The 27701-nt window shown below is 41.7% G+C and overlaps 1 protein-coding gene and 2 long non-coding RNA genes across 5 annotated transcripts; 1 reads left to right on the top strand and 2 right to left on the bottom strand.

Moving 5' to 3' along the window:
* Positions 1-2714: 2714 nt before the first annotated feature.
* LOC118384767 (uncharacterized) lies at positions 2715-4272 on the bottom strand. The gene is made up of 2 exons (XR_004825908.2): positions 3881-4272; positions 2715-3741 (listed from the first exon to the last, which is right to left on the bottom strand). It is a non-coding gene; the product is annotated as an uncharacterized LOC118384767 (long non-coding RNA).
* A 7713-nt stretch (positions 4273-11985) lies between these two features.
* LOC118384768 (uncharacterized) lies at positions 11986-17253 on the bottom strand. Of its 3 annotated transcripts, none has more exons than XR_004825909.1 (3): positions 16967-17253; positions 14791-14951; positions 11986-12364 (listed from the first exon to the last, which is right to left on the bottom strand). It is a non-coding gene; the product is annotated as an uncharacterized LOC118384768 (long non-coding RNA). The 3 variants fall into 3 exon arrangements; XR_008136455.1 differs by having other exon boundaries at positions 11986-14668; XR_004825910.1 differs by having other exon boundaries at positions 16872-17253.
* A 6923-nt stretch (positions 17254-24176) lies between these two features.
* Positions 24177-25345, top strand: LOC118384769 (interferon alpha-G-like). Its single transcript, XM_035771505.1, has 5 exons — positions 24177-24320; positions 24502-24573; positions 24662-24811; positions 24945-25022; positions 25167-25345. Exons 1-5 carry the CDS (start codon positions 24177-24179, stop codon positions 25254-25256), a joined length of 534 nt encoding a protein of 177 aa, XP_035627398.1. The 3' UTR covers positions 25257-25345.
* Positions 25346-27701: the final 2356 nt, after the last annotated feature.

Below are 27701 nucleotides of genomic sequence, written 5' to 3' on the forward strand. Positions count from 1 at the left end.
CACTACTTCTAAACGGTCGGCTACCTACCCTACCTTCATAGCCTCCATCATTGATATTCCATGGATGAGGTAATTTGTTAAACAAGGAAAGCTCAACTGGGGAAAGTGAAAGAGCATTGAACATTCCATTCCTCCACCTTGCAAAGCTGTTGACATTTTGCGTTCTTGTCTTCTGTGTGTATATACACATTGCGCTTCACGCAATGTATTTTCAACACAGTGGCCTATCCATTCTGTACTTCAATTGTATATTTATTGAGTAGGGTTGATAGGCTACAGTATAAGCATTTAAAAGCATACTTTTTTTTTTACATCCCTTCTCTCAAGGGATGGAACGTGTAACTATTTGCATAGCTACTCTGTTTCAGAAAGAAGAACATGATTATAATAGTGGGACTCCACACAGCTGCTCCAATGCAGTTATCTTAATATACTACATGTAGCATCCATGGCATGTCATTATTTATTGTAAAACATAGTGACATTGGAGTATAAAAAGGTACATCTATTGTTAAGAGCTAGATACAATGCCATGAAGGTGTTTTCCTGACAGTTCCTATCGGCCAAATAAAATAACACGAACAATGACAGCTCAGTGCTCACTGTCAGCGAGCTACTATATAGATTAAAGTCCTTTGTTATTTTGTATCCAGCTTTGGCCAAGTTCACGTCAATTTGGATTTTTCGTAGCAGGTTTACCCGAAATTACGCAGCAGGTTAGGATAATTAACGTAGCAGGTTAGGATTATTAGGTTCAATTTAGGAAAATAGTTAGGGATAGGTAAAATTCCCCCCAAAACTTTGTACATTAATTTGACAATTAGGAACCCTTATAGCCATGACCGTCGGCCAGCCTCTGTCTCGGCAGATGATGACATCGGTGATTACACACCATAATCGCTTTCACTTTCGAAAACCAACGTTTTTAAATATTACTGCATTTCGTCATCTATCTTTCCCAGCAGGTACAACATTGTTTGCGTGCTAGGCTAGCTCACTCAACATTATTATTACATGCGTATTGCATGTTCTGTTAATGTTCAAAGTAGGCCTACATTTTGAAAAAAGCATGCAAGGCTTGAGGTTAAGGTTAATCCACTTGTCCATCAGACAAGGAGGTGACTGAAAATGTTGTGTTTTTACATAAAAAAATAAAATGCATTATTATTCCCATACCATTATTAGAGAGAAACATGCACATTATGCTATTTTTTACCTATTGGTTATGTTGCTTATTCAAGACAGTCTCAAAATACAACACTGCCCCTTTAAGGAATACAAAAATCTCTGTACCTGACTGGCTTTTCAAATATGGCTCGAAATGCACACATTTTGTGCTCTTGTAGGAAGCAACTACTCTCCCATTGTTGACCAGACATTGGCTAAAACTGGGATAATCACTCAATAACTAGCAAAGAATGTGAACAAATGTACACAGGTGGCTACATGCCGCTCTCACGTCGATATCAAAGCAAGCGCATTATCCCTTGTTCAAAGTGAATGGCTCAGAACCATGTATGGCAATGGCTATTTGCATATATGTCTACTGAAGCTCTGATTGGTTATGGCGCACTGGTCTGTGTAGAGTATGGTCCTGAGTCGTGGCTGTCAATGCAATTGATTCCTACTCCAATGCGCTCTGCCTACAAGAACATCTCTTGCACAGTTCGTTTTGCATGCTAAGTCTTGCATAGTTCGTTTTGTTTCGATATGTTACATTGAAGTGGCTAATACTCCGTTGTTTCGAGCATTCCCACAGTAGAGTGAAACGCTGGTAGTGGTAACTAAAAGGGACAATTCTAGAAAGTTGACTGATGTTCAATCTAGTGCTTATCTGCGCAGGCTGATATTTCTTCTGTTCAGCAGCCCGAGGGGAGCTGTGCTCGACTTTGAGGGGAACATTGCTTGTACCTATCCAAGCCTTTCAGATCTATATGTGTGTAGTGGGTAGGGGTTGTTTCTGGACAGGACCGCCATTTCCACCTGCCCTTTCCCCCCTAATGGAATTCAACCCACCGCTGTGCCTTGTCTGACTTACAAATCTATAGATGGAATCTACTGTATGTAATATTCCCTATTTCTACATCTCTCCGCTGCTAAACCATTAGTTTGTTAGTCAAGTGCTTCATAATCGTTGTCACAGGGGGGTTAAATATGGGTGTTTGACTCATTTATTCCAATGTCCGACATATGTGTAATATAAATCATTCAACCAACTTATTATTCATGAGTGTGATAAAAAAAAATCCTTTCTTCAACAACATTTTTTATTAATATATATATACACACAGTCTTCACCTTATGGATTTGGGTCGACCGGATGAAAGGTGGGTCCTCCAGAGGTGCCTGTCCTACACTGCAGATACATCCTCCTCCTCCAGTCCAGTGTTGCTCCTTAGCTCGTCCAAGTATGTGTTCTCTGGCCTTCCCCTTCTGCTGACACCTTGCTGTGGTTGCCAGTTCACTAAAGCTGTTTTTAGTTAGGCTATGGAATACATTTCATTTCTATTCCCAGTATTTCATGTACCCCAAATGTCCACCAGAGGGAAGCACTATTTAACATTTTAGTGTGAATCCCACTAAAGTGTGAAGCTCTAAATCAAAACATCACTTTGGACCTTTGTTTAATAATGACACAACACAAACATTATGGAAAGCGGTAAAATATTTATTTAAAAAAACAAATAATAATAACAATATTAATCAATAAAAAATATGTATAATAATGTTTTATTCTTTTGGACATTATATTTAGAGATGCCCCCACCCTCACAGTAATCAACATGTAAAATACACCCAGCGGTGAGTTTATTAGGTACACCAATCCTGACTGCCATCAGAATGATGCAAAAAGAACCGGGATTCATCGGACCAAGCAACCTTTTTCCACTTCTCAATTGTCCAGTTTTGGTGATTGCTTTCCCAGTGGAGCCGCTTCTTCTTGTTTTTAGCTGGTAGGAGTAGAACTCATTTTCGTCTGTTTCAATAAACCATCCATGTCAAGTGTCCACAAATGGTTATTTTTGAGATGCCATTCTGCACGCCACTGTTATACTGCGTCATTATGTGGTGGAAATGTAAAATTCATGACATACTATAGTGTTTAATTCGACTTACTATGCTGTTTTTATTTGAGAATTGTCCATTGTTATACGTTAGAATTTTGCTGATACAGGCTAGTCTTATGTGACTTAGTCATAAGTCTGTGTGTACAGATAAGAGCCGTTTAGGTGATTGTTTTCACAATCTACAGGAACTTAGATGTGTGGAAACATGCAGAAAGGAACAGACATCAGTGGCAACGTCAGCTATCTTAATCTGAACAGACAAGCTAAATCAGCTTTAACACCATGTTCTGTCCCTCTTTCCACCAATCTGCTAAACTGCCATTTAGACAACAGGTTGTACTTTTTCTTTTAGAGTAGAGAGACAACTCTGTTTGTTGGGCTTTCCTAATGATGCACTGATTGAATGGATGTTATGGATTGCTTCATTTTTGCAAATCTTAAAAAACAGTCGTTTGAAATTATCTGCAGTCTCTCTTCCTATAGAATTTTTCTAACAATTTGGTGACAAAGACGGGATGACTAACTCCGCTTGCTGATTGCTCCCGGGGAAACAGAGGTTAAACTGTGCGCATTGGCTGCGTTAGATGTGGCTCAGGGAGCCCCACACTTCGACTAAGCGAAGCAGGATAGGGACCCGCTCAGACCTGCAGGGAGCTTCAGTGAGTTGATATGCCTTTCAGAACAGACAAAAATAAATTATGGGTGAGACTGATTTTCTTTTGAACATCATGGCATAATGCTATGCTAGGCTCTGCTGGCAGCAGGCAACATTTTCACGAAAATAAGAAAAGCAACCAAATTAAATCATTTACCTTTGAAGAACTTCAGATGCTTTCACTCAGGAGATAGCAAATGTTCCTTTTTTCCAAAAATGTTATTTTTGTAGGCGAAATAGCTCCCGTTGGTTCATCATGCTTGGCTGAGAAATCAAACCTAAAATGCTACTATAAAGCCAAACCTTTTTCAAAATTTGCTCCATAATATCGACAGAAACACGGCAAACGTTATTTAGGATCCATCCTCAAGGTGTTTTTAACAAATATATTCGATAATATATCCGTCGAGGCAGTTGGTTTCTCATAAGAAGCGATTGGAAAAATGGCTCCCTCAGTATTTTACGCAAGGTTTTCTGTGGGAGACACCATGTGACCACATGCCATATATGGTCCCTTACAGCCATTCTAAAAAGACGTCACAATGCTTTAGACACCTTGGGGAAAACGTGGAAAACGTAAGCTCATTCGTAGCTCATTCACAGCCATATAAGGAGTCATTGGCATGAGGCGGTTTCAAAAAATGCGGCACTTCCTGGTTGGATTTCTATCTGGGTTTCGCCTGTAACATCAGTTCTGTGGCACTCACAGACAATATCCTTGCAGTTATGGAAACGTCAGAGTGTCTTCTTTCCAAAGCTGTCAATTATATGCATAGTCGAGCATCTTTTCGTGACAAAATATCTTGTTTAAAACGGGAACGTTTTTCATCCAGAAATTAAAATAGCGACCCCTAAATCCAACTGGTTAAACCCAAACATGGACCACACACAAGTCTACTGAGTAGCAGGCCAGTTATTTGAAATTAGCCACTGATTCCTTACAAACCTCTCATTGTTGAATTTGCAATTTCCAACTTGTTGTGTAATGTTCATGTCTAATGGCAGATGAGCACTTATACTTTTTATCTACAGCATCTCTTCATATGACAAGGCTTGAAAAGGATTTGACAGGAGATTGTCAACGTGAGTCATGATGATGACTGCTTGTCTAGCTTGCGAGCTAAGATTTTGAACGCTGGATGTTGACTTGATCAGTCCAATCAAAGCTACGGTAAATATAACGTGATTTAACGTCATCTTATCTGTGGCCAATGACCTTGAGCCTTCTTGGATGGGCACTTCTAATGTAACTCTATGGCAGCACCTGTTAGCAATTTATGTTATTCTTCAATAACACAAAATCCAAAGCAAATCAGGGGGAGAAAATGTTTTTTTTTTTTTTCCAGAAAGGATATATCAACAATATGTTATTCTTGGAGGTGGCTGTTCAGATGTTCAGTTTCCCCTGTCCTCAGATTTTCCCCACCGAACATAGGAACAGGATGCCTCTTATAACCCCCCTCCCGAGCCTGGGGTTGACCAATCAGAAGTCCTTGCAGTACAACTTGGCCAATGGCAAAATAAAGTCTCTTGTCCCCGACTCAATGTACAGACCAATGACAACGTGGCTCAGGAGTGACATTCCACAGATTCTGAGCAGACGTTGAACTGAAACCCAACTCCAATTAACAATTCGCTTTTGAACATTAGTACTCTACTTTTGTTTTGTCCTCTCATTCTCTGTGTTGTGTATTTATCTTCAAATTATTCTTGAACTTTCGAGCTCTCCATGTAGATTTTGCGGTGACGTAGTGTCTCCATGAGTGACAGAACACTGAGACAATCAAGGCACAACTAGAGAATATTACCAACCCCTATGCTCAGCATTTTCTGATGGCTGCCCCACCACCACAGAAAGCACTGAGCTTGTCTGAAACACCTGCATTTTGGGGCTGCCTTACTCAAGAGACCATTTGGGGCGGCAGGGTAGCCTAGTGGTTAGAGCGTTGGACTAGTAACCGGAAGGTTGCAAGTTCAAACCCCCGAGCTGACAAGGTACAAATCTGTCGTTCTGCCCCTGAACAGGAAGTTAACCCACTGTTCCTAGGCCGTTATTGAAAATAAGAATTTGTTCTTAACTGACTTGCCTGGTTAAATAAAGGTAAAAAAAAAAAAAAAATGTTTGTGTGCAGCTGTATTAACTCAAAGATTAACAAAAAAACAAAACAATATTTTTTTGCTCAAGAGGTGGGGCTCTGAGTATTATACCATACAATATAAACACACATACACACCATTCTAGATGTTAAATAATAACCTCATACCATTATACAAATGGATAAACAGTATATATCTACAATAACTCTATTCTATCCAGGAAATCCAAGTCTTATGAAAGGACTGTGTGCTGCCACATTGGCCTATTTAATACACACTTTGTCTAATGTCATACAATAATTGACCTCAGTAATCCATTGATAATTATTAGCAGGATCCGCATGATGCCACTTAAAAAGTTATATATATATATATGACTAAGCTATATAAATTATTTGTTTTTATTTTTTGGTGATGTTGTGGATTCATTTGACACTTGCTAGCTTCTGGCTGAGTTTTCCACATCAGTTTTCTCTAAAACTAGCATGAGCAAGTAGTTAGTAGGAGAGTGAATGAAGATTATATAGTGAGCAGCTCCCTCTGCTGGACAAAACAAGCACAACGCGATTGAGACGTCAACCGCTAGACTCTGCTGTCCGGTCTTTGTTGCCACGTAAAATATTATTTCACTTTCCAGTCAGTTTTTAACGGGGACGTCTGGTCATCTTATATTTTGGGGACAACAGTGTTAGAGAGGATGGATGCTTAGAAATCATGTATGGGGACATTAGGTAAGCAGTGTTAGACAAGAGACGATATGGATGTTAGATATCCTAAATTGCGGTATTACAGTTTTTCCAACTGCTTACACACGTTTTCAAAACTGTCTCCTTTTTTTTTTTCAAATCTCTACACACAATTTCCAAAACTGCACACACAACATGCAAAATGCCTCACATCTCCTTCAAAATGTAACACTGCATTCAAAATGACATAAACACATGTAGGAATGAAGCATTTGCATCAAATGGCAAACACTGCTTTCATAAGAGTACATTTTTGGATATACCATGTAAACACTGTTATTCTAAATCTAAAGCTCTTTGGTCTTTCAAAGGCTTATATCTACATTCCAATACAATATTCTACAGTGAAAGTAATCTGCTGAGAGGGGTAACAAGTACACTGTAAACACCAATGCAATGTAGAAACAGAAAATATTTATGAGGCCAAACAATACTGTTGTATACAGTAGCATACAACAAAACCATAAACATATGTAAACCAAAAGTATAGTCTTTAGAATACAGTAAAGAACACAATTGTGTGTGTGGGGTCCCAGGGGGGCAGTCCAGGAATTGGTAGGGGGGCAGTCACCAGTGCTAAGCTACGCTTCATATCTTCTCCGGCCTGGGTCTGGCCACAATACTTCGTCCACATCACAAGATATGTTTTCTCTTGCCAAACATCGAGCGAAGTATCTCCTAGCATGGCGTATCCAACCTTGGACAGAGGCAACCTCTATGTCCCCACATGGAGGGAAGTATCTCCTAGCATGGCGTATCCAACCTTGGACAGAGGCAACCTCTATGTCCCCACATGGAGGGAAGTATCTCCTAGCATGGCGTATCCAACCTTGGACAGAGGCAACCTCTATGTCCCCACATGGAGGGAAGTATCTCCTAGCATGGCGTATCCAACCTTGGACAGAGGCAACCTCTATGTCCCCACATGGAGGGAAGTATCTCCTAGCATGGCGTATCAAACCTTGGACAGAGGCAACCTCTATGTCCCCACATGGAGGGAAGTATCTCCTAGCATGGCGTATCCAACCTTGGACAGAGGCAACCTCTATGTCCCCACATGGAGGGAAGTATCTCCTAGCATGGCGTATCCAACCTTGGACAGAGGCAACCTCTATGTCCCCACATGGAGGGAAGTATCTCCTAGCATGGCGTATCCAACCTTGGACAGAGGCAACCTCTATGTCCCCACATGGAGGGAAGTATCTCCTAGCATGGCGTATCCAACCTTGGACAGAGGCATGTCCCCACATGGAGGGAAGTATCTCCTAGCATGGCGTATCCAACCTTGGACAGAGGCAACCTCTATGTCCCCACATGGAGGGAAGTATCTCCTAGCATGGCGTATCCAACCTTGGACAGAGGCAACCTCTATGTCCCCACATGGAGGGAAGTATCTCCTAGCATGACGTATCCAACCTTGGACAGAGGCAACCTCTATGTCCCCACATGGAGGGAAGTATCTCCTAGCATGACGTATCCAACCTTGGACAGAGGCAACCTCTATGTCCCCACATGGAGGGAAGTATCTCCTAGCATGGCGTATCCAACCTTGGACAGAGGCAACCTCTATGTCCCCACATGGAGGGAAGTATCTCCTAGCATGGCGTATCCAACCTTGGACAGAGGCAACCTCTATGTCCCCACATGGAGGGAAGTATCTCCTAGCATGGCGTATCCAACCTTGGACAGAGGCAACCTCTATGTCCCCACATGGAGGGAAGTATCTCCTAGCATGGCATATCCAACCTTGGACAGTATGTCCCCAACCTTGGACAGAGGCAACCTCTATGTCCCCACATGGAGGGAAGTATCTCCTAGCATGGCGTATCCAACCTTGGACAGAGGCAACCTCTATGTCCCCACATGGAGGGAAGTATCTCCTAGCATGGCGTATCCAACCTTGGACAGAGGCAACCTCTATGTCCCCACATGGAGGGAAGTATCTCCTAGCATGGCGTATCCAACCTTGGACAGAGGCAACCTCTATGTCCCCAGATGGAGGGAAGTATCTCCTAGCATGGCGTATCCAACCTTGGACAGAGGCAACCTCTATGTCCCCACATGGAGGGAAGTATCTCCTAGCATGGCGTATCCAACCTTGGACAGAGGCAACCTCTATGTCCCCACATGGAGGGAAGTATCTCCTAGCATGGCGTATCCAACCTTGGACAGAGGCAACCTCTATGTCCCCACATGGAGGGAAGTATCTCCTAGCATGGCGTATCCAACCTTGGACAGAGGAAACCTCTATGTCCCCACATGCGTCCTCCATTACCTGGAGAAGCGGCATGCGGGCATAGGGTTGGCGATCATACACTTTCCAGCGCCAGGCTGAGAAGAATTCCTCTATGGGATTTAGAAAAGGTGGATATGGGGGTAGGTACAAAACTATACAAAATTGTGGATGGATGGCAAACCAGTTTTGGACCAGAACAGCCCGGTGAAAACTAATATTGGCCCATAAACCCACAAATCTAGCAGGCTCCTGATCTGGATCAGGGACAAGCATTGTGTAAATTGCATCCAGAAAAGTGAGCATATGGCCGGTGTTGTACGGACCCAGTGTGGCATTGTGATGGAGGACCCCGTTTTGAGTGATGGCAGCACACATAATTATATTACCCCCACGCTGTCCAGGGACATTGGTAATTGCCCTCTGTCCTATTACATTTCTTCCGCGGCGCCTGGTTTTGGTGAGGTTGAAGCCAACCTCATCCACATAAATAAATTCATGGCGAATTACATGGGCATCCAGCTCCATCACTCTCTGTAACAGACAAAAGAATATACAGATGAGTAAATATGGTATGTCTGAAGTACTGGATGTAGTGTTGCATACATACCTCTACAAAGTCATGTCACATATTCTTGACTCTGTCAGAGTTTTTCTCAAATGGCACCTTGTAAAGTTGTTTCATCGTCACTCGGTGCCGTTGGAGGATGCGTTGTATGGTCGACAGGCTTACAGCATTGATGTTGTTAAGTATGTTGTCATTATTCAAGATATGCTCTCTAATCTCTCAAATCCTAATTGCATGGTTGGCCAAAACCATATTTATAATTGCAGTCTCTTGTACATCTGTAAACAAGCGTCCTCGTCCTCCATGATGTCTTTGCCTTTCCACTCTGTACAGAATTCAAACACAGTATGTGTTCAGCATAGGAACTGTAAACAATGTACAAAAAAATGTAGTACAGCATGATAACCAACCTCATTCATTCAATGCAGTGCAGTAAATGGATGACTTAGAGGTACAAATGTTTATGCAATACTATGCAGTCATACGTATTTTACAGTACATTACTGTAATGCTAAAATAGTCATTAGATAGTTGCATACCTGTTCTCATTTCTGAAGGTTCGAATTATGGACGCCACTGTAAATCGACTCAAGTTGGGCTGGACTCTCAGTCTAGCCTCTCTCATGGTCAAACCGTGGTTGATCACATGATCAACAAGTGTTTCCCTAATCTCATCAGAGATGGCTCTCCTTCCTTCTCTTCTTTGCCCTCGTCCTCTTCTTCCTCTTTCTCTCCCCCCTCTCCTCTTGCTCTCTGTCCATTGTTGGCATCCATTGTTCAAAACAGGTAATCTGACCTTTGACCTATTTATAGGCCTATACTACAGTAAAGCAGTGATTGGTTAGTGATCAGTTAAGCTATTAGTGTTTGCACATGTGAGGAGTGTGTGTGTGTGACCCGGTGAATAAGTGTAGCATTTTGATTGGTTGTGTTTGGAAAAGGAAAGCAAGTCACTTCCTGTTAGATTTTTGTGTTTTAGGTAGAGAATTGTGTTTAGTGTTTTGAAAAAAGTGTTTTATGCAATTGACAACTGAGTCAAAGGCTGAGAAATAGCTTATGGTTTTGGATATTTACATTTACATTTAAGTCATTTAGCAGACGCTCTTATCCAGAGCGACTTACAAATTGGTGCATTCACCTTATGACATCCAGTGGAACAGCCACTTTACAATAGTGCATCTAAATCGTTTAAGGGGGGTGAGAAGGATTACTTTATCCTATCCTAGGTATTCCTTAAAGAGGTGGGGTTTCAGGTGTCTCCGGAAGGTGGTGATTGACTCCGCTGTCCTGGCGTCGTGAGGGAGTGTGTTCCACCATTGGGGAGCCAGAGCAGTGAACAGTTTTGACTGGGCTGAGCGGGAACTGTACTTCCTCAGTGGTAGGGAGGCGAGCAGGCCAGAGGTGGATGAACGCAGTGCCCTTGTTTGGGTGTAGGGCCTGATCAGAGCCTGGAGGTACTGAGGTGCCGTTCCCCTCACAGCTCCGTAGGCAAGCACCATGGTCTTGTAGCGGATGCGAGCTTCAACTGGAAGCCAGTGGAGAGAGCGGAGGAGCGGGGTGACGTGAGAGAACTTGGGAAGGTTGAACACCAGACGGGCTGCGGCGTTCTGGATGAGTTGTAGGGGTTTAATGGCACAGGCAGGGAGCCCAGCCAACAGCGAGTTGCAGTAATCCAGACGGGAGATGACAAGTGCCTGGATTAGGACCTGCGCCGCTTCCTGTGTGAGGCATGGTCGTACTCTGCGGATGTTGTAGAGCATGAACCTACAGGAACGGGACACCGCCTTGATGTTAGTTGAGAACGACAGGGTGTTGTCCAGGATCACGCCAAGGTTCTTAGCGCTCTGGGAGGAGGACACAATGGAGTTGTCAACCGTGATGGCGAGATCATGGAACGGGCAGTCCTTCCCCGGGAGGAAGAGCAGCTCCGTCTTGCCGAGGTTCAGCTTGAGGTGGTGATCCGTCATCCACACTGATATGTCTGCCAGACATGCAGAGATGCGATTCGCCACCTGGTCATCAGAAGGGGGAAAGGAGAAGATTAATTGTGTGTCGTCTGCATAGCAATGATAGGAGAGACCATGTGAGGTTATGACAGAGCCAAGTGACTTGGTGTATAGCGAGAATAGGAGAGGGCCTAGAACAGAGCCCTGGGGGACACCAGTGGTGAGAGCGCGTGTTATATTATTTGATATTTGGTGTGAAGTTTTGCACTTTGAGTGAGCGGTTTCAAAAATCGTGTGACATGAAAAGATTTTGTGTGTAAGCAGTTGGAAAAAACTGTCATGTGCTTTAAAATTAGGTTGAATACATTGGTAGATTAAATGAAATCCAATTGTATTTGTTGTACACAGTTTACAGCATGTATAGAAGGTGCAGTGAAATCCTTACTTGCTAGGCTAGCTCACTCAACATTATTATTACATGCCTATTGCATGTATAAGTAATATGTAATGAGCTCTTCGGTTGCCTAGGTCATCTCTCCTCATTCACCTGGTTAAAAGTACAATGCTGTCTGCTTTTGGTCAAATATGGCAATCATGACTCAGGATATGACCCAGATGCAGACACAGGAGGTGGATGGTTCAGTTCTTAGATCATTTATTATAACACGGGGAACAGGCAAAGGGCAGGTCGAGGACAGGCAGAGGTTCGTAAGCAGATCAGATTCCGACAGGTACAGGACAGCAGGCAGGCTCAGGGTATGAGGGTATGCACAACAGTCAGTAATACACGGCAGCATCAATCAGGGACAGAACGGCAGGCAGGCTCAGGGTATGCACAACAGTCAGTAATACACGGCAGCATCAATCAGGGACAGAACGGCAGGCAGGCTCAGGGTATGCACAACAGTCAGTAATACACGGAAGCATCAATCAGGGACAGAATGGCAGGAAGGCTCAGGGTAGGCAGAATGTTTAGTACCAGGAGGACTAGAAACTAGCGCGACTGGAAACCGGGAAAACACGCTGGCAGGACTTGGCAAGACAAGACAAACTAGCAACAGACAAACAGAAAACACTGGTATAAATACACATGGGATAATGGGGGAAGATGGGAGACAAGCACAAAGACAGGTGAAACAGATCAGGGTGTGACAATGGTAGATATACACCTGGTTTCAATTCTGTTTGCTTTCAGGGCAGTACATGTAACCTAATACAATGTGACTGATCAGGCTATTCTGAAACCCCATCCCCCATCCACTTTTCTATGGGCTCATTGTAAATGAAGGATTTACCCTTTTGCCCTGACAATGGCAGGATGTTTTTACACAATGAAGTGCATCCTCCATATTGCATTCCCAAAACTTGAGCCCTTCACCTGCTCTTCAGGACTGTTGTGGATGATATTGTATATGACGGCAATGGTCCAGTCCAGTACCCAATGTTCCCTCTAATGTTTTTCATCACTGAGCAAATTTCAGTTCTGCTGAGTGCAAACTTAAACATTGTGAAAACTCTGTACAACTTCGGGCGCGAGTTTAGTCCGCTGTGGCTTTTTGATCATAAAGTAGGCCTACCAGAGTGCATCCCACACCATTTTAACATGGAAATAGATGTTCTGTCTGGAGCAGCCATTGTGTGTTTTCAATATAGGCCTATATTCCATGAGACTTTTGAAAAAAACTTGCAGGGTTTGACGTCTATCCACTTGTCCTTCAGACAAGGTGACTGAAAATGTTGTGTTGTTTGTCGCAAGAAACCTCTTAATTCAGTTTTTTATTTTTAATAAATTAGCAAACATTTCTTAAAACCTGTTTTTGCATTCTCATTGTGGGTTATTGTGTGTAGGTTGATGAGGGAGAACAAAAACATGTAATACATTTTAGAATAAGGCTGTAACGTAACAAAATGTGGGAAAAGCCAAAGGGTCTGAATACTTTCCTGAATGCACTGTATATACAAAAAATAAAGGGAACACTTAAACAACACAATGTAACTCCAAGTCAATCACACTTCTGTGAAATCATACTGTCCACTTAGGAAGCAACACTGATTGACAATAAATTTCACATTCTGTTGTGCAAATGGAATAGACAACAAGTGGAAATGATGATGACACCCCCCAATAAAGGAGTGGTTCTGCAGGTGGGGACCACAGACCACTTCTCAGTTCCTATGCTTCCTGGCTGATGTTTTGGTCACTTTTGAATGCTGGCGGTGCTTTCACTCTAGTGGTAGCATGAGACGGAGTCTACAACCCACACAAGTGGCTCAGGTAGTGCAGCTCATCTAGGATGGCACATCAATGCGAGCTGTGGCAAGAAGGTTTGCTGTGTCTGTCAGCGTAGTGTCCAGAGCATGGAGGCGCTACCAGGAGACAGGCCAGTACATCAGGAGACGTGGAGGAGGCCATAGGAGGGCAACAACCCAGCAGCAGGACCGCTACCTCCGCCTTTGTGCAAGGAGGAGCAGGAGGAGCCCTGCAAAATGACCTCTAGCAGGCCACAAATGTGCATGTGTCTGCTCAAACGGTCAGAAACAGACTCCATGACAGTGATATGAGGGCCCGACGTCTATAGGTGGGGGTTGTGCTTACAGCTCAACACCGTGCAGGACGTTTGGCATTTGCCAGAGAACACCAAGATTGGCAAATTCACCACTGGCGCCCTGTGCTCTTCACAGATGAAAGCAGGTTCACACTGGGCACATGTGACAGACGTGACAGAGTCTGGAGACGCCGTGGAGAAGGTTCTGGTGCCTGCAACATCCTCCAGCATGACCGGTTTGACGGTGGGTCAGTCATGGTGTGGGGTGGCATTTCTTTGGGGGGCGGCACAGCCCTCCATGTGCTCGCCAGAGGTAGCCTGACTGCCATTAGGTACCGAGATCCTCAAACCCCTTGTGAGACCATATGCTGGTGCGGTTGGCCCTGGGCTGGAGTGTGTCAGCAGTTCCTGTACGAGGAAGGCATTGATGCTATGGACTGGCCCGCCCGTTCCCCAGACCTGAATCCAATTGAGCACATCTGGGACATCATGTCTCGCTCCATCCACCACAGACTGTACAGGAGTCGGCGGATGCTTTAGTCCAGGTCTGAGAGGAGATCCCTCAGGAGACCATCCGCCACCTCATCAGGAGCATGCCTAGGTGTTGTAGGGAGGTCATACAGGCACGTGGAGGCCACACACACTACTGAGCGTCATTTTGACTTGTTTTAAGGACATTACATCAAAGTTGGATCAGCCTGTAGTGTGGTTTTCCATTTTGAGTGTGACTCCAAATCCAGACCTCCATGGGTTGATAAATTTGATTTCCATTGATCATTTTTGTGTGATTTTTTTGTCAGCACATTCAACTATGTAAAGAAAAAAGTATTTAATAAGAATATTTCATTAATTCATATCTAGGATGTGTTATTTTAGCATTCCCTTTCTTTTTTTGAGCAGTAATATATATATATATATACACAGTACTCACCTTATGGATTTGGTCATCTTTGGTCGATGGGATGAAAGGTGTGTCCTCCAGAGCTGTCTGCCCTCCATTGCAGATACAATCTCCTCCTCCTCCAGTCCAGTGTTGCTCCTTAGCTCGTCCAAGTATGTGTTCTCTGGCCTTCCCCTTCTGCCGATACCGTGCTGTGGTTGCCAGATGATTAGTTCACTAAAGTTTTTTTAAAAGTTAGTCTATGGAATACATTTAATTTAATTTCCCAGTATTTCATGTACTATAACTGTCCACCAGAGGGAAGCACTATTTAACATTTTTATGAGAATCCCAATGAAGCGTAAAAATCACCTTGGACCTTGGTTAAATAAGAAGTAGTGACAGAAAACAAACATATGGAAAGTGGTCAATTATATTTATTTCAAGAAAAAAATAAATAAAGATTGTCATGAAGAGTGTGTGAAACTGAAGTAATCAATGTCTGAGGACTACTTGGAGTATAAGCTATATTATAGAACGCTCAGAAAATGAAACGGGTGAAATGTTAAACCTAAATTAGGGTATATCAGAACCGGCCGTGATTAGGAGTCCAATAGGGCGGCGCACAATTGTCCCAGCGTCGTCCGGGTTTGGCCGGTATAGGCCGTCATTGTAAATAAGAATTTGTTCTTAACTGACTTGCCTATCATATTGTGTTATATTTTTGGACATTTTGAGTTTCTCCCCCTCACTGTAGTTATCATGCAAAATACACTCAGCGGCCAGTTTATTACACACATCTAATTTGGATGTTGGAGGGGGTTGGACCCCCCTTTGCCTGCAGAACAGACGAAAATCTTTGGACATGGAAACATTGCTCAGTCGGTATCAAGGGCCAGGAAATCATTCCCCACACTATTACACCACCGACAGCAGCCTTTACCATTGACACTAGGCAGGGTGCGGCCAAACGCTCATGCTGCTTACGCCAAATCCTGACACTGCCATCAGCATGACGCAAAAGGAACCAGGATTATTTTGGACCAATCAATGTTTTTCCACTACTCAATTGTCCAGTGTTGGTGATTGCGTGCCCACTGTACTGGCTTCTTCTTGATTTTAGTTGATTGGAGTAGGACCTGGTGTTGTCATCTGCTGTAATAGCCCATCCGTGACAAGGACCAACGATTTGTTATTTCCAAGATGCCGTTCTGCCCACAACTTTTATACTGCACCATTGTTTGCCTGTTTGTGGCCCGCATGTTAGCTTGCACAATTCTTGCCATTCTCCTTCAACTTCTTATCAATGAGCTGTGTTCATAAACAGGACTGCTGCTGACTGGATATTTTGTTTTTGTCGCACCATTCTTGGTAAACCCTAGACCCTCCAAACTCAACTAGCCAGTTCCACTGCAATTTTTCATTCTTCCCCTCTTTTCAGGGACAGATTTTAGACCTGTGACACCAGGTGTGTGAAATTAATTATCAGGTAGAAGAGCAAACCAGCAGGCTCTGGACCTCGTTGGGTAAGAGTTGAGTACCCCTGTCCGAGACACTGTTGTCCGTGAAAAGCCCAGAAGGCCGGCAGTTTCTAAGATACTGTACCGGCTCGCTTAGTACCGACGATCATGCCACACTCAAAGTCACTTAAGTCACTATTTTAATAGTATAATACATGAAGTAGTACAATTATTAACGTTTTTCTGTCACGCCCTGACCTTAGATATCAGTTTTCTTTATATTTTGGTTAGGTCAGGGTGTGACTAGGGTGGGTACGCTAGTTTTGGTATTGTCTAGGGTTTTTGTAATGTCTAGGGTTGTTGTAGGTCTAGGGGTTTTTGTATTTCTATGTTGGCCTGATATGGTTCTCAATCAGAGACAGCTGTTTATCGTTGTCTCTGATTGGGGATCATATTTAGGCAGCCATTCCCCTTTGTGTGGTGGCATCTTGTCTATGTGTAGTTGCCTGTCAGCACCTGTTTGTATAGCGTCACGGTCTGTTATTTTGTTCAGTGGTCATTCTTTAAATAAATAAGAATGTACGCATACAATGCTGAGCCTTGGTCCGATCCTTATAAGGAACGTGACAGTTTCAAGGCATAAATCAGGATAACATCATGATATTTAATTACCTGCCATCAGGTACTTATTTCCTTATAGTTGCATTGTTGAAAAAGTATTGATGGCTCAACTTCCCTTTTGAATATAAGTAAAAAGCTGTGCTCACTTTCCAACGGCAAACACATGGGTTGCTACGGTGAGGTTCATGGGCTTGTAGATGTTGTCGATTAGCACAGCGTCAATGGTGCCTTCCCAGACGATGCTCTAAGCAAAAACGATGCTCTAAGCAAAAAAAGGCCACGTGTACCGTTCGTCTTCGCCCTCCTCTGACGAGCAGTAAGAAATGTCAGACCAATGCGCAGCGTGACAAGTGTCCATCATTTAATGAAACAAAATGAACACTGAAAATAAACAACAAAAGAACAGTCCGGTAAGGTGAATGACAAACACTAAACAGGAAATAATCACCCACAACTCAAAAGTGAAACCAGGCTACCTAAATATGGTTCTCAATCAGGGACAACGATAAACAGCTGCTTCTGATTGAGAACCATACCAGGCCAACATAGAAATCCCAAATTATAGAAAAAGGAACATAGACAACCCACGCAACTCACGCCCTAACCATACCAAAACAAAGACATAATGAAAGAACTAAGGTCCGAACGTGACCCCATGGTGGCGAAGTAAATACAATATAGCAAGTAAAACACTGGAATAGAAATAATGGGGTGCAAAGGAGCAAAATAAATAAATACAGTAGGGAAAGAAGTAGTTGTTTGGCCTAAATTATAGAAAGGCTATGTATAGGTGCAGTAATCTGTGAGCTTCTCTGACAGCTGGTGCTTTCATAGATTTTTGTAGTTCATTCCAGTCATTGGCAGCAGAGAACTGGAAGGAGAAGCGGCCAAAGGAAGAATTAATTTTGGGGGTGACCAGAGAGACATACCTTTAGAGCGCGTGCTACAGGTGGGTGCTGCTATGGTGACCAGTGAGCTAAGGGGGGACTTTACCTAGCATGGTCTTGTAGATGACCTGGAGCCAGTGGGTTTGGCGACGATTATGAAGCGAGGGCCAGCCAATGAGAGCGTACAGGTCGCAGTGGTGGGTAGTATATGGGGCTTTAAATAAAAGACTCACCGTGGCTGCCTTCCAAGCAATGGGAACCTCCCCAGAGAGGAGAGACAGGTTAAAACGGTTAGAGATGTGCTTGGCGATGATAGGTGCTGCAACCTTAATTAAAGAAGAAAGGATCCAACCCAGATGTTTTTTTTGGGGACTCAGTTTAAGGATCTCCTTTAGCACCTCAGACTCAGTGACTGCCTACAGGGATAAACTTTGTAGTGGGCCTGGGGGAAAAGAGGGAGGAGCATCGGGGCTAGTCGCATAAGAAGGGGTGGGAGATAAGGAAATGTTGGACGGGCAATGAGGCTTGGCTGAGTCAAATAGGAATCCTGACTTAATTAAGTGGTGATTAAAGAGCTCATTCCGAGTTGGATGACCATTCAAAACTTATTGGCACACAATTGGCCCAGTGTCGTCCGGCTTTAGCTGGTGTAGGCCGTCATTGTAAATAAGAATTTGTTCTCAGTTCTGACTTGCCTAGTTAAGTAAAGGTTACATTAAAAAAAGACTATATATATTGTGATTTTATGTCATTTTAACTGTTGTCAATGACCCTCAGCCTTCTTGGGTGGGCACTTCTAATGGAACTCTATGGCAGCACCCAAGGGGCTTGAATTTTCAGGCTCTACCTTTAGATATTGCAGTGATGTAGTGTCCCCAAGAGTGACAGAACACTGAGCCAATCACGAACTAGAGAATATTACCTCATCATGGCGCAACTAGAAAACATTACCAACCCCTACGCTCCATAATTTCTGCTGGCTGCCCCACCACCACAGAAAGCACTGAGCTATAGGCTGAAAGGCTGATTAAATTATTCTATCTGTTTGAAATCAACAGGGGTGCAAAATTAGGTACACTTCGAAAGATAGACCACTTTTTATAACTCCGACAAAAAAAAACATTTCCCCCAAAGGATAAAGATATAGTGTTCTTCCTGATCGATCCCTTGCCGAACTATTTGCCTAAATCTGTATCGGTTATTTATAAAAAATATTCTTCGTGGTGTTCAATAAGTAGAAGGTGGAAGTCCCCGTAGACAGGCGCTTTCATAAAGGAGTATATTTTTCGTTCTGGAGACAGTGCACGGAAAGGACAGGTGCATCTCTCGCAGAATTGTTCAATTCTGACTTATTTGTTATTTTACTATGAATATTGGCTTATCAACCAGGAACATGTATTAGATTAAAAACATTTACATGTGAATCAATTTTAGTCAGACGATAGCCTAAGTAAATATGCATTTATTTGCAAACATTGCGTTCTCCTATATCACTATATAGAACAAAACTGTCTGAGTTTGTACTTTCACTTCGAAAACAATAGCTTTTTATCTTGTCTTTGCAAATGCGACACATTTTCATTTACACACAAAAACTATGCTGTCCAACTGCGTTGGAACCGCTTGCTTAAAGGGTAATTGTGGTTTGTGGAACTCAACTACCTGTTTAAATATAAAGTTCAACCTTGTATGGGTTCTATCAACTACACACTCAACATGACATTTTTTCGTTTTAGAAACGGATTTGGGTGGTCTGAAATACTTTGGTATACCTTCCTATATGCTCCCGGTTTTCAGAAAAATACACTTGTAGCCTATGCAGTGCACAGGCAGTATAGACCTTGACAACACTGCTTAAATTGGAGTCTATATTGCGGGTGCATTTTGAATCTGGGCCTAAACTGTAGCTATACGTGCGTAAAATATAGGTCTATCACATAGATCATCTGTCAAAGTATTCAATATTAGTTTGTTTTTATTGGAATTATAAAGAAATATTGTATTTATTTATCCAGATATTGTATGTGAGTTGATGGGACCTCTTCGTCTATTATCTTTCCAAGAGGGACTGAACAGTAACAGCATGGTTTTAAGAACGATTGCTATGCTCCATTTAACTAACATTCAGAAATTTACATTTCAATTATGTTGCATTATATCCAGTACATGTTTACTTGATATTATTAATAACTATACCAATCAACAATGTTTTACATTGACATGATGATGTCTTAAAGTGCAGGAAAATATGGTTAAATAAATTGGTAAACTGATAAGATCATTGAGGGTTTGGCAAGTTTGAGAAAGATAATAGATTTACTCGTTTTGGTCACTGCATTGATTATACACACCCGGGTAAAGAACAATTACACACATGTACATAAAGGACACGTTAAGAGTTCCCATGGGTCCAGTCAGTTGATAAATCCCTGAATACTACTTCTAAAGGTTGGGCTACGTGCCCCACCTGTATAGTCTCCCTCATTGAAATGCAATGGATGAGGTAATGTGTAATTCCCCCAAGGCTATGAAAAAATGTCATTTCAAGCGGGGAAACCGAAAGAGCTTTGAAAATACCATCTCTTCACCTTGCAAAGCTATTGACGACATTTGCGTTCTTGTCTTCTGTATGCAGGTGTGGCCAAGAATGTTGCTCAAACGATAGGCTATGCAAATACTTATTATCAAAACAGAGAATAACATAATATAATTTAATGGCAGGTACACAATGCTCTTCACGTCTTCAATGCATTTTAAATACAGTAGCCTATGTGTTTTTATTTCAATTGTACCTTTATTAAGTAGGCACGATAGCCTACAGTATAAGCATTTAAATGCATACTGTTTACATCCCCATTCCCATTCACAAGGGATGGAACGTGTTACTAATTGTATGGCTACTCTTACAGTTGGACTCGACACAGCTGCTCCACGGCAGTTATTGAAATTTACGACATGTGGCCTACATGGCATTTAATTATTTTGTTGTAAAACACATTGACATTGGAATATAAAAAGGTAATGCAAACCATTTCTTGTGGACCTGATTTTGTTATTCAATAAAAAAATATGAAAAAGTATTGGTCACATACACATGGTTAGCAGGAAAAGGGTTAGGGTTAGCTAAAATGCCCAAAAATATAAATAATCATTTCACAATTAGGAACCCTTCTAGGCATGAACTTGGGACGGCCTCTGTCCCGGGGACGATGACATCGGTGAATACAAAACCATAAAACGCTTTCACTTTCGAAAAAAAAAATATTTGACATACCACTGTATTTCGTCACCTATCCACATAGGTAGAACGCAACACGTCACCTAATTTAGATGGTTAGCTCAATTGTTGTGAATTCTGTTTTGTAGCCATCTACTCACAAGGAGATATAACCTTTATATGTGGTACCAGTGGCGAGCCATCTTTCAGGGCAGAGCCCCACCTGTGATGAGCCCCTATTTTTTATCAGAATTTAGGCGCTCCTGTTTTGCATGTTATTTTGGCATTAATATGTGTCCCATATCAGATTGCAAACAATGTAAAAAACAAAACAATATACGTATATATCAATGAGTTAATAAAGCCGCATACTAACATGGTCTCATTTTTGTTTTTCTTGAGTAAGGCAGCTCCAAAATGCAGGTGTTTCAGCCTAGCTCCGTGTTTTCTGTGATGGCGGGGCATGCCAGCAAAAATTACAGAGTGTTGCGGTAGAGCTTGCAAATCCAAGCCCCTTGGGTGCTGCCATAGAGTTGCATTAAACTGCCCATCCAAGAAGGCTCAATATCATTGGCCACGGACAAAATGATATCAAATCACATTATATCTACATTAGCTTTGATGGGACTGATCATGTCAACATCATACATTCAAAATCTTAGCTCGCAGTCATCAGCATGAATCAAGTCAACAATCTACTGGTAAATCCTTTTCAATCCTTGTCATATGAAGATAAATAATGGAGTGAAATTATAGATAAAACATCGACCAATGGACATGAACATTACACAGCAAGTTGGAAATCGCAAATTCAACAATGAGTAGTTTGGAATGAATAAGTGGCTAACCGCAAGCATTGCAAAGCAATCATTAGCCTGTTATTCAGTGGAGTGGCTGTGTGATCCCAAGTCTAAAATGAAGGGTCTCTTTTCCTAGTTGAAAATGATAAACATTCAACATTGGCCATGCTGTAAATGAAGCATGATTTGTGCTGCACTCAAAACATCTGTTAACTCTGACATTAGTGAGTTCACGACAACTGGGAACTCGGCTACGACTGGGAAAATACATTTTGAACTTTCATCCAACTCGGAATAGTACATTCGGAATTCGGGACTCTTTCTAGAGCTACGACCTAAAGATCACTTATGTCATCATGATTCAACCATTTTTTTCCTCTCGACTTCACAGTTGTCTTGAAAGCACCATATATATATATATCCATATGGTGATGACTGTATATATATATATGTTAAAACATGTTGTAGAAGAAATGATTAGCTTTATTAATCACAGTCATGAATAATACGTTTGAATGATTCATATTCGATAGATGTAGGACATTGCGACATGAGTCAGTTTCATTTTTAAAAGGCAATATGAAGGATGCACTTCATTGTGTAAAAACATCCTGCCAATGTTATGGCGAAAGGGTAAACTCTTCATTGCAGTGAGTCCATAGAAAAGTGGATGGGGGAAGGGGTTTCAGAATAGCCTGACCAATCACATTGTATTAGGTTACGTGTACTGCTCTGAAAGCAAACAGAACTGAAACCAGGTGTGTAACTGCCATATTTGACCAAAATAAGACTATATTGTACTTTTAACCAAGTGAATGAGCAGAGATGACGTAGACAACAGAGGAGTTCATCATTACATGTTGCTTATACAGGCAATAAGCATGTAATAATAATAGAGTGAGCTAGCCTAGCAAGCAAGAATTTCACTGCACCTTTTATACATCCTGTAAACTGTGCATGTGACAAATTCAATTTAATTAGATTTTATTTGCTTTGATTTAATCTCCCAATGTATTCAATTTAGATTTTAAAGCACACAGTTGAGAATGGCATTCAAGTGATTAATACGGCAATTTAAGAATTCTAAGCATCCATATATTCTCTTGTCTAGCACTAACTGCTACCGTATATGTCCCCAAACATGAATTTTAAGCATCCCATCCTCTCTAAAAATGTTGTCCTCGTTACAGCACCTAAGGGGGAAGAATGTCCCCTGCTGGCCTGTTAACATCACTTCAATCAGATCAGAAAATGTCAACCGTGTTTGATATGGGGTTGTCTCAATCAGATTACACTCTTACTTAAATATGACAGGCGAATTTCTTAGGAGATAGTGAGTATTGTAGATTATAAGGCAGTTTTAGACCGTTTTCAATTTTGGGGCCTATAGCCAATACATATCCAGTAGGTATGACTCGTATTTATAGTAAGGTTTAGTTTATTGTCATGGTGTACATGCTTGGCAGCTAAGCGCTGAATTGCAAATTAATAAACAAATAATTACCTAAACAAATCAATCATGTGAAATCATGTGATATATCCATAAAAATATATGAAGGTTTTGTTCAAAACCATATGAGAAGATGGCTACAAATAGAATTCATGACAATTGAGCGAACCATCTTAAAAGGTTATACTTACTGGGATAGATGACGCAATGCAGGGGGATGTAAAAACTGCTGTTTTCGAAAGTGAAAGCGATATATGGTTTGAATTCACCGATGGCATCATCCCCCGCGACAAAGGTTGTTATTTATCTATTAGCATTTTTTGCAACCCTGAACCCTTTTCCTAAACTTAACCTACTTCTCCCAACCTGCTTCGTTACTAATTGCTTAGTATCTAGCTGTAAATAAATAAGGTCCACAATAAATCTTTGAAACTACCTTTTTATATTCCAATGTCAGTTTGTTTTACAACTAAGATAACTGCAGTGGGAGCAGCTGTGTGGAGTCCCACTATTATAATCATGTTCTTCTTTCTGTAAAATAGTAGCTATACAATTAGTTACAGGTTCCATCCCTTGGGAGAGGGGATATAAAAAGTATGCATTCAAATGATTATACTGTAGGCTATCATGCCTACAGTATAATGCATAGGCTACTGTATTTAAAATGCATTGCGTGAAGGTCACTGTGTACTTGTCATTATATTATTCTCTGTTTTGATGATGTATTGGTACAAATAAGTATTTGCATAGCCCATGCTTTGAGCAACATTCTTGCGCACACCTGCATACAGAAGGCAAGAACGAAACATTTCGTCAACAGCCTTGCAAAGGTGAGGAGATGGAATTTTCAATGCTCTTTCAGTTTCCCTGTTTGAAATTTCCCTTTGTATATAGCCTTAGGAAATGGCATATTACCTCATCTATGATATTTCAATGAGGGACACTATAAAGTAGCCCAACGTTTAGAAGTAGTGTTCAAGGATGTATCGACTGATTGGACACATGGCAACTCTTAACGTGTCCTTTGTGGTACATCTTCTGTGTATAATTGCTTTTTACCCGGTTGTGTATGCTAAATGCAGTCACCGGAAAGTGCAAATATATTATCTTTCTCAAACTCGCCAGACCCTCAATGATCTTGCCGAGGTAGGTTCATTTCTTTAACCTGTTACAAATTTTAGAAATATGGCTCTGAACACAGGCTGTATCATATATACTGTGAGATCACACGTTATTTATTCTAGTTTAAAAATAGATTATTGGAGCTTCATTCATTCATATATTCAGTTGTTTTATTGAGATATGGTGTATTTTGTGTGTGGTATAGGAGAGGTTACCAAGAAGCTGTATCCCAGATGCTGAAAGGTTAAGGGTCCAACGTCCAACGCTTCCAATAGAGGTGATGCTCAGGAGATCATGAGTGTCTACAATTTCTGTGTTAGTCAAGTTCAATCGCATGGTTACACGGCGTGTTATTCTGATTACAGGATGGGGAAAAGGTTTGGACACTGAGACTTGCGTTTCAACTAGCCAGCGAGCTCTTCCAACAAAACCTAACTCTTGTGAAATGGAACTCCGTCAAACTCAGGGACCTTCAAGACCTTCTTGCGCGACAAAATATGACCTATTCGGAATGTGTACGTTCTTGGTGATGTTTATTTTTTTGTTTACTGTAGCTTTTTACACTTATTATTATTATTGTTATTATTATTATTTGTATGTAATCGCGTGGATATTTATACTAATGTTGTTTGTTGTTTACTATTTCAGGTGAGAGACATGAGTGTGCATCTAAACCTTCCAATTAAGAACTACTTCAAAGAGCTGGAAGACTTTATTTTACATGAGGTAAAACACAACATAGGTTGCATTTTTTTGTCAGCTGTGTTTCAAGACTAAACTATTGAGCGGGGTGGAGTGGGCCTAGCCTATACCTATGGTGTATTATGTATTATTTTCACCTAAAATAAATATGATTTTTCTTTCTTTCAGCGTTTCAGCGCGTGCTCATGGGAGGTCGTGAGAGCTGAAATGGGGAGCATCATTTCACAAGCAATCAAAAATGCCAAGAAATACGTGTGAGAGTAGCATTACTTTTAGTTCAAATCTGCATTAAAATGTAATTTTGTTGAATATATTAAGTGTGCCACTGTAACCTTTATATATTTATGTTATTTATCCGTTTTTGCAAATAATTGCCATGTACACTATAATATTTAAATAAAAAGACAAACACGCTTTATATTGGGATAAATTGTGCTAGCATTTTTGTAAAATTGTGTGGTGTGATGCAACTTTTTCGTTGAAATGTCATCCTAAATAATATAAAAAGATGTCAAAATAAAAATATTCCTCCTGACAATTACACATCATATTCAATGAAAAACAATAAAATCCTTTACAATACTCTGAATTGCTGAATTCCAGCCATACTTTCCCGCCCTTTAAGACATCATCATACCACTGTAAAACATGTTGATTCGTATAGTTATTCATAATACTTTGACAAATGATATATGTGATAGACCTATTTTACGCACGCATACCTACAGTTTAGGCCCAGATTCAAAACCACCCGCAATACAGACTCCCATTTAAGCAGTGTTGTCAAGGTCTATACTGAATGTGCACTGCATAGGCTACAAGTGTCTTATCTGAAAACAGGGAGCATATAGGAGGGGGTCTTCCAAAATATTTCAGACCACCCAAACCTGTTTCTAAAACGAAATAATGTAATGTTGAGTGTGTAATTGTTAGAACCCATACAACGTGGATCTGTATCTTTAAATAGGCAGTTGTGGTCCACAAACCACAATTACCATCCATATCCGTTAAATTGTTTAGAAATTACGGCACTTTCATACATAGCCTCCCCCCATTTTAGGGAAAGAAAAGTATTAGGATACATTCACATATGGGTATTACAGTAGTACAAATGATTTGGTCCCATATTCATAGCACGTAATGACGACATCAAGCTTGTGACTCTACAACGTTGTTGGATGCATTTGCTATTTGTTTTGGTTGTGTTTCAGATTATTTTGTGCCAAATAGATATGAATAGTAAATAATGTATTTAATGTGTGTCATTTTGGAGTCACGTTTACATTTTTTAAAGGCAGCAGAATGTGAAAACGTTGCATAGCTGTGTAAGAGCGAGCACCAGTGTCATCGGTCCCTCCTCTACGCGTTTCCCCCCTATGGTCGTGATTCAGCCCACACTGAAGATAGTGCTTCCGGAGGACTGGTCATTGGGGCTCCCCATTGGCCCAAACGACCATTCTTGTGTACAATAAAAGTGGTTCGCGTAGATCATTTGCGTAGGTCATTTGCCGCAGCCAGAAATTTGGAATCTGTGGGCTTGGCCCTTGAAAGGGATAAACTGACAACACATACTACCTCAATTGGCCCGACCAACCAGTGCTCCCGCACATTGGCTGACAGGGCTATCTGCATTGTGTCCCACCACCCGCCAACCCCTCGTTTTACGCTTCTGCTACTGTCTGTTCATCATATATGCAGTCACTTTAAGGATAACTACATGTACATACTACCCCAATAAACCCAACTAACTATAGCCTTGCTACTCTTTTTTCAAATGTCTTTCTACCGTTGTTTTATTTCTTCACTTACACCCCCCACACACACACACACACTTTGTTTGGCACCATTGGTTAGAGCCTGTAAGTAAGCATTTCACTGTAAGGTTTACACCTGTTGTATTCGGCGCACGTGACAAATAAACTTTGATTTGATTTTGATTTGAAAAGGGTCTTGGACAGGGAGGTGACCAAGAACGCAGTGGTCACTCTGACAGAGATCTAAAGTTCCTCTGTGGAAATGGGAGAACCTTCCAGAGGACAACCATCTCTGTAGCACTCCACCAATCAGCACATTATTGTAGAGTGGCAAGACGGAAGCCACTCCTCAGTTAAAGGCTAATGACAGCCCGCTTAAAGACTCTCAGACCATGAGAAACAAGACTCTCTGGTCTGATGAAACCAAGATTGAACTCTTTGGCCTAAATGCCAAGTGTAACGTCTGGAGGAAACCTTGCACCATCCCTACGGTGAAGCATTGTGGTGGCAGAATCATGCTGTGGGGATGTTGTTCTGCAGCAGGGACTGGGAGACTAGTCAGGATTGAGGGATAGATGAACAGCGCAGAGAGATCCTTGATGAAAACCTGCTCCAGAACACTTAGGGCCTCAAACTAGGGCGAAGTCTCACCTTCCCACAGGACCACAACCCTAAGCACACAGCCAAGACAATGCAGGAGTGGCTTCGGGACATGTCTCTGAATGTCCTTGAGTGTCCCAGCCAGAGCCTGGACTTGAACCCGATCGAACATCTCTAGAGAGACCTGACAATATCTGTGCAGCGACGATCCCCATCCAAGCTAAAAGAGCTTGAGAGGTTCTGCAGAGAAGAATGGGAGGAACAAGCTTGACCCGTCATACCTCAAAAGACTTGAGGCTGTAATTGCTTCCAAAAGTGCTTCAACAAGTAAAGTCGTAAAGAGTAAAGC

The sequence above is a fragment of the Oncorhynchus keta genome, chromosome 5, assembly GCF_023373465.1.
Source record: "Oncorhynchus keta strain PuntledgeMale-10-30-2019 chromosome 5, Oket_V2, whole genome shotgun sequence".
Taxonomy (NCBI): Eukaryota; Metazoa; Chordata; class Actinopteri; order Salmoniformes; family Salmonidae; genus Oncorhynchus; species Oncorhynchus keta.

Excerpts from the sequence above, each read along its gene's own strand:
- LOC118384769 (XM_035771505.1), top strand. The coding sequence starts at position 24,177 with ATGGCAACTCTTAACGTGTCCTTTGTGGTACATCTTCTGTGTATAATT. Across the intron at positions 24,574-24,661 it reads GTCCAACGCTTCCAATAGAG|GATGGGGAAAAGGTTTGGAC; the intron begins GTGATGCTCAGG and ends TTCTGATTACAG. Across the intron at positions 25,023-25,166 it reads AAGACTTTATTTTACATGAG|CGTTTCAGCGCGTGCTCATG; the intron begins GTAAAACACAAC and ends TCTTTCTTTCAG.